We start from the raw sequence: 11707 nt of genomic DNA, 5'->3' as shown, positions 1-11707 counted from the left end.
GAGCCCTACGAACACAAGCTTTGCTTACTTGTAGAAATGTTCTTGTCCCAACCTACTTTCTAGTAGGTGGGGGGAAAAGGATTGTTAGTAATGGGGTCTATGGACTGACCCATTGTCTTTTTTTGATGGGTGAAAATGGTATGGCAACCCCGCCTGCGCTAACGAGATACGCTGGCGGAGCACCAGTGAAGGGTGATCGATGAGAATGAAAACAGGCCAGTTAGCCCATCATGATGAATTCATCAGGAAATAACCATGATAATTTCCTGGGAGAACCGCGAAAAGGTCGACCTGGTTGGGTATATTGCTAACAATGGGATCCTCAGTCTCCATTACTAACAATCCCTCCCCCCCCCAGCCCCTCGCCCACTGTTAGTGGTCGAGGTCACACTATCAGGTTGACCTCCACGCGGTTCAACCTGGAAACCATCGTTAATTCTTGAAAATTTTTTCACGATGGGTCAACTGACCAGCTTTCATTTATCATTGATGTCTCACCAGTGTATACCGATAGCGCAGGCGAGGTTACCATTCCATTATCACCAACTAAAAAAAGAAAACATACTTCCTATTCCTTTATTTTCTGATAATAAGAACTATCCTGTAGTCTAGGCTCTTAAACAAAACTTCAATTTGACATTTTTGACAACTTCATTTTGTTTGACAAGTGACAACGCGTATAACCTATAAAAATATACTAGAATTTAGCAAAACAAAGCGAAAAAATACAAATTTAAACATGTTTTTCTTATATTTAATGAGTATTTTATCTTTAATTGTCCAAGTAGTGTTTGTAACATTAGCTATTGGTGAGTAAATAAACAAAAACTAATAGGTATTCATACATAAAGAATTTTTAAATTATTGTAATAACATCTTATAGAAATGCTTTTATAGTAATAGTTTTAAAACTATATTCTTCTTATTAATGTAGCCCAAATATTATAATCCAATTTCTATCTTATTACTGGATTTTATACGTATTTTCGTGTATTTGTTGCACGTATTGAAAAGTATCCCTTGGGAACATATTACAGGGTAAAAAGTATTGTATACCTCACTGCAGGCTATTGTCTATGTATGTGTTAAATTTCATTAAATTTTTTTTAGTAATTTATATTTAATTTTAACTTTTAAATTGTTTACACATATTTTAAATACACAATCGGGACTTAACGTGATGTAAAAGATTTTACAGGTAAATAGTACCTACATACTCTAGACAAGTGGGAAGCGAATTCGTCGATGGAATCGACATCGCTAGCAAATCCGGCAGATAGAATGAGATAGCGATGTTGAATGTCTCATTCCAACTCACAGACTTGACTTGGACTATAACAAGGCATTATATTGTATTTTATATATTGTATATTGCAACAGATCCTTAGACTATTTCTAAAGTGAAAAAAGTGTTGTCCTCCTCTCTCGTACTTGCTGTGCTCAACAGGGTCCATAATTGAAATGTTATTTACTAATTATATTATGGAATGCAATAAGAAATAAATAAAAAATAAATAAATTATTTACATGTGAAGATTTTTAGATCTTGTTAAGTTCTGATTGTGTATCTGAAATATTTGTATTTAATTCAACAAGAAGTAAATTACCCTTCAGGATAACTATGGACCAATTTCTATTTAACATAGTAATACATATACATACTACGATTACGCCGATCACCTGGACTTCAAGTTACAGTACTGTTTTTTTTAATGAATGATAATATAATGGTAATTCCGCCTGCACTATCAGTATACGCTGGCGGGGCGCCAGTGAGGGATGATAGGTGAGGATGAAAAGGCAAGTCCGTTAACCCATCTTGATTATTAAGGGCTGATACAATAACTCACTATGAAGATGATATAATCCATTCTGTACTTCTCTTTGCAGCTGCTGGCCTGTACTATCTAGCTGAATTGGTAGAGGAGTACACAGTGCTGGCCAAGTCTGTGATATCTTGGACAGTGTTTGTGAGTAATGCTTATTAATATAACAAAATTAAAAAAAAAAAGGTGTCTTAAGACCTTATTCATGTTCTACCATGAAGCAGTTGTTTGCATGCCTGTGTTTCGATTTGAAGGGTGGGATATGGCAGTGAATTTACAGGGTACAGAGGAATAACACATCCAGATTTTTTCAATTTTTTTGTTTCTCCGTCTGTTTGTAGGGGCTAATCTATGAAACTTTACTGATCAATTTAAATGAAAATTTTCATGGTGGTATCTTACATCCCTGGGCAAAATTTTAGAGACTTTTAATCACGGAAAATTAAAGAGTTCCCGTGGGATAGTTAAAAAAACTATAGTAACTTGTACAGCTTAAGACACAACCTACTTAAGTAAAGTCATTTTGCCCTAAGACAAAAAATGAGAAGGACACGTCATTTGTTACTTTTGGTCCAGTATTCCCGGACATAATAAATGGATAGGTACACATATCGATACATCCGGCAGCTCACGTAATCCTGGAATGTGAGGCTATGGCCCATCAACGTTTAGAATCCCTCGGAACAGTGAGGTCGCTCCGTGAGGCCTGTGAAGATCTCAGGAAGCTTCTGCGCTTCTGGGCGGAGCTAGGTTGGCTGTACTAGCCACGACTCTTACGCACAACGGCTCAAATGAGAGGCTAAGCGCGGAAAATAGAGTCCTATTCACATTTTACATCGATACATACTAAACAGGAGTAACGAATACCACGCGGACAAAGTCGCGGGCATCAGCTAGTTGTTAATAATTGTTTTATTAATTTCCAGATAACGGCTTCCCTACATATAGGTCTAGTGATATTCGAAGACTTGCCACTCCACCTGAATGTGCTAGGACTTGTTCAGCAGACGTTGCACGGGCTGCTGTTAAGGCAGTTCCCCGTTGTGAGGGTGACCAGCCCCACGTTCGTAACCTCTGTGATGGTGCTCGTGGCGCATCACTATTTCGCCTTCAAATTCTTCGGCACAGTATACTTCAGTTTCTCAGAGGTGAGTGATATTATTTTACTTTATACATATGCCATTATTTTTGAGGTCCCATACCTTTGTAGGAGAAATGGATTACCAGAGGGAGACTTTGTATAAAAGTCATTTGCTTGAGCACCTCTGTCCCATTCCTGTTTCTACCGTGAAGCAGTTGTGTTTGCAGGGCTGTTTCGGTTTGAACGGTAGTATATGGCAGTGAATTTACTGGGTACAGAGGAATAACACCTGAGTCCTCAGGAATGGCAACGCATAGGTTGTATTATGGGCGAGACAGTATACTCTGTTATGTTCATGGTACAGCTCATATCTATAGACGAGGGTTACCACTTACCATCAGGTGGGCCGTCAGCTTGTTTGCCGTTATAAGTTGCATAAAAAAATTCTCTTAGAGGGTCGCTTTGTTGTCCGTCTAACTAACTAACCAGCTACTATAGTAGCTTAAAGGTCGAGGGATGGACAGCAGCGTCCCTCTTAAAACATTACCAAATCCTAACTGCGGTTGCTAACCCGCTCGCTAGGGGGAAATGGATTGTTGATAATGGAGACTGAGAATCCTATTGCTAGCAATATCGATCCAGGTCGACCACCTCGCGGTTCTCCCTGGAAACTATCATGGTTAATTCCTGATGAATTCATCATGATGGGCTAACTGGCCTGTTTTCATTCTCATCGATCACCCTTTACTGGTGCTCCGCCAGCGTATCCGCGCAGGCGGAGTTACCATACCATTTTCACCCATCAAAAAAAAACCCGCTCGCTAAGCGTGGCAACTACTAGTAAAACCCCCTTAAGGGGGATGCCTACAATTAACAGTGGATATAATAAAAAAAATCTATTGCAATCAGGTCCTAGCATACTTCACGCTGTGCCTCTGGGTGGTGCCGTTCGCGCTCTTCGTATCTCTCTCAGCCAATGATTATGTGCTGCCCACCACTGGAACGGAGAAGCAGCCGTTGTTGGGTGAGTCATTTATTAGCCAACTTATTTAAGAAGGTTTTTTTATGTTTTTTTTTTTGTACAACGCAGGGGGCAAACGAGCATGCGGCTCACCTGATGGTAAGTGACTACCGCCGCCCATGATCCCCCACAACACCAGCGGCATTGCAGCTATGCTGCCGGCCTTTTAGAAAGGAATGTACTCTTTTCTTGAAGGTTATGTTGTCGTATCGGTTCGGAAATACCGTTGCTGGAAGTTTATTCCAAAGAATGGTTGTGCGTGGGAGAAAGTGCCTTGAAAAACGCACGGTGGAAGACCGCCACTCGTCCAGATGATTGGGATGAAACTTTAGTTTGTGGCGGGTTGTACGGTGGTGAAAACCAGCAGCAGGTATCAATCCGAACAATTCCTCAGATAATAATAGTATGGTAACCGCGCCTGCGCTATCGGTGTACACTGGCGGGGCACCAGTGAGAGATGATAGGTGAGTATGAAAAGACAGGTCAGTTAGCCTATCGTGATTAATTCAACGATAAATTAATCACTATAGTTTCAAGGGGGAACCGCGTGGAGGTCGGCCCGATAGTATGTATATATTGATAGTCTATTGATATATATTGATAGGGACTAACCTCCCCATTACTAACAATCCCTTCCCCCTTTTTATTTTGAAGTAATTTAGCAGAGTATTTATTGTAATATTTAGACACATTATTCATATTCATGTAATTATTAATATATTTTTCTCAAACATGCTTGGAAATGTGAGCATTATTTTGACAATCTTCTTAGAGATAAATCAAAATTGCCGTACTGGCCAGATACATGCGGGCAGCAGCCGGCAAAAGTTGTATGAAAATCTATATCTATCGTGTTTTGCGGCCAGATAAATTACTATGTAAACTCATCTCTGTCCTGTAATTTAAAAATGGAATGACCTTTTACTTCGAAATACGGCTACCAAGGAGGTAACTAATAAAAAGTTTTATTTAAATTTCGAACTGGCTTGCAAATAGAAAGTTGTTTATTGGAAAAAAAAAATAAAGGAACATTATGGCGCGTGAAAAATTATTATTGTTCGTTATTCGTCATTGAACTTAAAAAGTAAAATTGTGTTTTTGTTTTCCGCGCATTGTTTGAGAAAAGTACTATACAAGCCTTGGCCACAACTAGGCATTGATGGACTCACGTATGTATGCCTCGGCTACGCCTCGGCTTACATTTGCACGTTCGTCCATCAATGCCTCAGTTGCATGCCGCTATAGTAATGTACTATTAGTTATACAATTAATTAGAGGCGACATATTTCTTTTCTTACAATTACCAGACAGCAACCAGAGAGCATCGCTCTACATACATCAAGCATAAACTAATAAAGTTGCCATATTAAGAAATGTGTGGATTGCTTTCTCAACACCCCCCGACAGGGGGGAAAGAGATTGTTAGCAATGGAGTTTGACATCCCCGTTGCTAGCAATACGCCCTATCAGGTCGACCACCACGTGGTTCCCCCTGGAAACCATCGTGAACAATTCTTGTTGAATTCGTCACGATGGGCTAACTGACCTACTTCACCCTCACCTTCATCCTTCACTGGTGCTCCGCCGGTGTATACCGATAGCGCGGGTGGAGTTACCATTCCATTATCATCCATTAACATAGACTAATAAAGTTGCCATATTAAGTTAAGTTGTTTCTCTTCTCACCAGGCGATAACAACGTGGTCACGGACTACCTGTCGCGCAAATCGAAAAGGTACAGTCTTCTGTCGTTCTTCAGTTTCGCCAAAGAGTCCATTTTGCCGCAACGAACCAAGAAAGCATTTTAAATAGTTAGTTACAATAAAGGTGGCAACTATATAGCAATATATATATATGGTAGTTACCAATATCTATGTATATAACAGATCACTACATGGTATAAAACAAAGTCGCTGCCGATGTCTGTCCGTCCCTATGTACGCTTAAATCTTTGAAACTACGCAACGGATTTTGATGCGGTTTTTTTAATAGATAGAGTGATTCAAGAGGAAGGTTTGTATGCATAATACATGCATAATATAGTGGAGAAACACTGATAAATTTAGAGGTTTCTAATGTGATGTGATGTGCACCCGTGCGAAGCCGGGGCGGGTCGCTAGTATATTATTTATTTATTTATTTACACTTTATTGCACCAAGTAAAAAGAGAAATAACAAATACAGTAAATATTAATGAGAAGTGATACAAAAGGCGGCCTTATCGCTAAGCAATCTCTTCCAGATAACCTTATATTATATATCAGTGATCCAATAATGATATTGGAGATATCATATTGAACATAGATATCCGATTGGTATGGGCGATATCGAAATAGGTAATATATAGATATCAGATATTACGCATACCTACAGTAACGTAGCATGGATAATATCGGTACTGATGCGATATTATTTTATTGGATTACTCTAAACCTTCATATATGATATACATACATACATATCTGTCACGCCTATCTCCCATTAGGGTAGGCAGAAACTGGAACGCCAAATGCCTCGATACAAACAAACTTCATTTATCAATCTCTTCATACACGCTCGCCGGTTACGGGTACTTTTAATTTGGCCCTTCTTCAGCGCGTCGCCTATTTGGTCGACATACGTCCGTCTAGGGCGGGCGGGCGCGTGCGCAGCCTTAATGGCCACTTTTTAAAATGTAAAAATGTCCACCCGTGCGACGCCGGGACGGGTCGCTAGTTTATTAATAAAATAGATTTTTAAGTTTTATACTGAAACGTGATGAGTTGTAATCCAATTAGAGAAATTATTATTATGAATATTTATATAATTCATTCGTGTTTCTACCGTGAAGCAGTTGTGTTTGCATGGCTGTGTTTCGGTTTGAAGGGTGGGATATGGCGTGAATTTACTGGGTACAGAGGAATAACACCTGAGTCCTCAGGAATGGCAACGCATGGGGGGTATCATGGGCGAAACAGTATACTCTGTTATGTCCATGGTACTGCTCATGTCTATAGGCGACGGTTACCACTTTCCATCAGGTGGGCCGTTAGCTTGTTTGCCATTCTAAGTTCTATAAAAAAAAAAAAAAAATATAAAAAATGTATTCACCCCAAAGGTTGAATGGTAGAGAATGCTACTAGCTATGACCAAATAGCTAATCTCGCGGCTACACACACAAAATAATATAGATATCGTAACAGAAATTTATAGATATTGCTATATATGTATTACCCAGTGACGGACTAGGACCGGGCCGGTAATGCTGAATGAGGCTACCAGTTTAAAAAGTTGATTAAATTTTTTATAAGCTTTATATCCAGTTCACATTTGTATGTGGATAGATAGTCTTTGTTACCACCAGAGGGAGACTTTGTACAAAAGTCGTTTGCTTGGCTACCTCTGTCCCATTCGTGTTTCTACCGCGACGCAGTTGTGTTTGCATGGCTGTGTTTCGGTTTGAAGGGTGGGATATGGCGTGAATTTACAGGGTACAGAGGAATAACATCCGAGTTCTCAGGAATGGCAACGCATGTGTGGTATCATGGGCGAAACAGTATACTCTGTTATGTCCATGATACTGCTCATGTCTATAGGCGACGGTTATCACATTCCATCAGGTGGGCCGTCAGCTTGTTTGCCATTCTAAGTTATATAAAAAAAAATACCAATAATAGTAAAAAAAACAATTAATGTTGCTGGTTGCTGGAGCCGCCTCAGCTGTTGCTATATATGTACAGCTCCAGCGAGATGTACCTATATAGCGCTGATTTACAGGCGACCCCTTAACTCCTTTACCTTTAGCATGCGTGCGGGTCGCCAATACCCATTTTTCGGATGGGAGAATCAATACGCTTAACAAAAAATAAATAAATAAAAAACTATAACCAGAACTAAAAAAAGAACAATGTAAGTTTTTTGTAATTGTTTATATTTATAATAAGTTTACTATTGTAATTTTTTGGAGGGAACAATAAAGAGTATCTATCTATCTATCAAAGTATAAATATATATGTTTATTTAATTAAAATCTTGTAAATGGAATTTAATTTAAACATACATAGAATATGGATTGGATGAGAGAAATGGAGGCGTTTGGAGGCCATCCAGTATCAGAGGTCTGGGCGATTTGCCCCTTCCGCCCCTCTTTAGTCCGTCTCTGATATTATCCACCCCTTTCAGTAAAGGCTAATACTCAATGTACATAAAAAATGTAGTTTTTTTTTTTCATAAGAACCATGTACATAGCTGTTGAACTGTTTCGTCTCTTTTACACTAAATTCCTAATTTGAAAATAAGTGACAAAACAGTGTAAAAATTAAAATTGGTTTGTATGTTAGAAGGATTTAGTTTTTATGAACAAGAGCGTTGGGCGTTGTGTAATTACTTCACTATTAGTGATGAATTAAAAAGTATTTCGCAGCACTTTACCAAGAGGTGGTGAATTTGTGAGAATACCAACATAATTCATTGCTGGTAATGAATTGGGAAGTACTCGTAATACGACTCAGTCGTTATTACTGTTAATTTATTTATTTATTTAAATTTATCGACTAAAGAATCTTTCTTAAATTTGGCAAAGATGGCGCCACTTTGCAGGCATACTTCCTTATTCGAAACATGAAACCCCTTTTAGCTATTGTACTGTTTCCTCCCTTTTAATTTTACACTAAATTTACAATTTGAATGAAACTGACAATAAAACAGTGTAATAGTTTAAGTTAGTAGGAAGTTTTATTTTTTATACCTATAAAAAAAAATATTGGACTTTTTAACAACACGTAGACTTATTTTAGACCATATTTTTTATTATATTTATTTTCCCGCCTATCGCCATAGACTTTTTTTTTTCATTTATTGTGACTTTGGCGAAAGCCATCAGCCAAGCGCCATAGACTACAATAAATGTTACCTGTATTTACGTTAGAATACAGTGGCGCCACCATAGTTATAAATTGGCAGTTAATAAAAAAAGTATAAACTGTGTATACCATAGATAGCTAAGACTTAGCTGTCTATGTTATGCGAAAATATTTCAAGACAACAACAAATGTGCGTTTAATTGTAACCTAAAAATGATTATAATATCCAAGGATTTGTAAAAGGGAAGATCTACAATTGAATATTTCTGCTGTAAAAAAAGTTAAGAAGAAAGTTGGTGTAGATAATAAAAATGCTCCGGAATACAAGTTTATGTCTAAACCTAAGTTCATTGGTAAAAACATAGCTGTCTATGGTATATCTACGCATAACCTAAAAGTTCTGTGATTCTGTTCTATCCAGTAACAATGTAAAGTACTTATTTGTATGTGTATTTATATTATTGCTAACATCTAGTCATTAAAAAGACAATATTTTTATTTTAAATTTAAGAATATGTATACAGGGTGTAAGGGACAGGTTGGCAAAATTAAAACAGTGAATTCAAGCCATTATTCTGGACTGAAAATCAGTGGAAATCTTTTCCGGAAAATTTCTATTTTTCTCCTGTTTTTTTTTTTATCATTTAAAAGGTAAACTATAATATTATGTCATAATATAAAGAAATAATAATGTTTTATAGTAAAATACTATGAAATACCAAAAGACAGCAATGTAATATTTGCAATGAAATTCTACCGTGACGTTCGAAATCAGCTGTGTAAAGTCAACGCCACAAGCGTACGAAAACTACTTACGAAGAAGCGCCATTGAGCGCGCTGTGTAGGTATCACGCGTCGTGTGGATCGTAAAATTTCAAATACATTGCGCGGCGTCAAAACTAAAAATTGTTAATTATATGGCTGTGGGGTATTTCCGGTGGGAAAACAATCTGCCATCTGATTCAGCGGGTGTACCATGAAATGAACTTCCGAAATTTCATGGTAGGCCCTCAGACCATTCGTCTGAATCAGCTGTTTTCGTTGTGGCCAATCTATCCCTTCCAACCTGTATAATCGATGTTGTATATCCGATGTTTTTGACAGTGGTAGATTTTATATAATTCTGTGTATTTTATATAAGATGAAAATGGAATGGTAACCCCGTCTGCGGTAACGGTATACGCTGGCGGGGCACCAGTGAGGGGTGATAGGTGAAAATGAAAAGGCAGTTAGCCCATCGTGATGAATAGGCGGGAAAGGGATTGTTAGTAATGAGATTAGAAGATCCATTGCTCCATACCTTATCAGGTCGACCTCCACGCGGTTCTGGAGACCATCTTGATTGTTTTTTTTTTATAAATTCATCACTATGGGCCAACTGACCTGCTTTCATGTTTACCTATCATCCCTCACTGGTGCCCCGCCAGTGTATACCGATAGCGCAGGCAGGGTTGCTATTCCATTATCTTCTATTAAAAAAAACGTGAGGATTACACCTGAACTTGAGCACGATGGTTTCTAGAAGGAACCGCGTGGAGGAATTAGTATATTGCTAGCAATGAGACTGGTAGTTTGCATTACTAACAATCCTGGAGCAGAAGCCAGGGCATCAATTAGGGTTGATCCGTGAACATGGAGTCCGATGATTTGGCCTATCGTGACAAAATTACCACGAATTTTTATTATATTTTTTATTATTTTTATTTTGTTTTCTGATCCCTCTGGAACCATGATGGTTTCCAGGGGGATCAGAATGAATCAATCTTTTTTTTACAACACAGGGGGCAAACGAGCATGCGGCATGCAACTCTATATGTATATATTGCTAGAAATCGTGCTTCTAGAAAGGGATTGGTAGGTGGGCGAGTTCTTGGTTCCATTGCTAGCAATACAGGGTGTATCAGATCGACCTGCATACGGCCTCCAAATATTTTACATTTATTAATGATGCTTCTGCCGTACATTTCAACTGACTCCAAAAAAAGGAAGTTCTCGATTTGGTTATATATTTTTTTTTGTTTGCTACCTCATAACTCCGTCATTAATATACCGATTTGGAAAATTCCTTTTTTATCTGAAAGGGTATACTTTCGGATTGTTCTTATAGAAGTTTTATCAAAATCGGTGCAGTGGTTTAGTTTTTAAAACGAAATAACTGGTTTGATTACTATATAAGTTGGTATGTTTTGTGGAACAAATCTGTATATCAGTAAAAATTGTACAAAATCTTATACGAATCTATGATTCTACATATATGACGCTGTAATATTCTGCCCTTGTATTAAATGTTTATTAATAAATTGTACATATAAGGAGTGTTAATTAAATCATTTTGTACATATATATATGTTGTGATAATTATATATATATATATATATATATATATATATATATATATATATATATATATATATATAATAAAATGGATTCGGATTAAGACTCGTGTGGTTTTATTTTTTTCCTTTTTTTTTTATACAACTTAGAATGGCAAACAAGCTGACGGCCCACCTGATGGAAAGTGGTAACCGTCGCCTATAGACATGAGCAGTACCATGCACATAACAGAGTATATTGTTTCGCCCGTGATACCCCCCCATGCGTTGCAATCTACGTGCTTAGGGCTTTCTCAAATGAAAACAAAGTCCTCTCCGAGTCCTGCGTGGAATTTAACATACCATATTAGCCCTTTACTGTCCACTGCTGAACATAAGTTTCTCCCTATAGGGGGTTTTTGCCCGTAGTTGCCACGTTTGGCAGGCGGATTGGCAACCGTAGTTAGGCTTTGGTGATGTTTAAAGAGGGACGCTGCTGCCTATCCCTAGCTCTCCCCTAGTCGCCTCTTACGACACCCACGGGAAAGGAAGGGCTGGCCCATTCTATGCCGAGAGTCGTGTAAAAAAATCACTTTGTGTAAGCGTAACTGGAGAAAAATTGTACA

At 38.0% G+C, this 11707-nt stretch overlaps 1 protein-coding gene across 2 annotated transcripts; it reads left to right on the top strand.

The window, feature by feature from the left end:
* Window positions 1-667: 667 nt before the first annotated feature.
* On the top strand, window positions 668-9460 carry LOC113510163 (protein TEX261). Of its 2 annotated transcripts, XM_052901226.1 has the most exons (6): window positions 668-809; window positions 1891-1970; window positions 2753-2974; window positions 3817-3931; window positions 5618-5754; window positions 5877-9460. In XM_052901226.1, the coding sequence occupies exons 1-5, from the start codon at window positions 740-742 to the stop codon at window positions 5734-5736; spliced, it is 606 nt and encodes a 201-aa protein (XP_052757186.1). In that variant the 5' UTR covers window positions 668-739; the 3' UTR covers window positions 5737-5754; window positions 5877-9460. The 2 variants fall into 2 exon arrangements, with proteins under 2 accessions (XP_052757186.1, XP_026749411.1); XM_026893610.3 differs by having other exon boundaries at window positions 5618-9460.
* Window positions 9461-11707: the final 2247 nt, after the last annotated feature.

The sequence above is a fragment of the Galleria mellonella genome, unplaced genomic scaffold (assembly GCF_026898425.1).
Source record: "Galleria mellonella isolate WM207_F2 unplaced genomic scaffold, CSIRO_AGI_GalMel_v1 utg778, whole genome shotgun sequence".
In the NCBI taxonomy this organism is placed as follows: Eukaryota; Metazoa; Arthropoda; class Insecta; order Lepidoptera; family Pyralidae; genus Galleria; species Galleria mellonella.
This window is presented reverse-complemented; position numbering and strand designations above follow the sequence as displayed.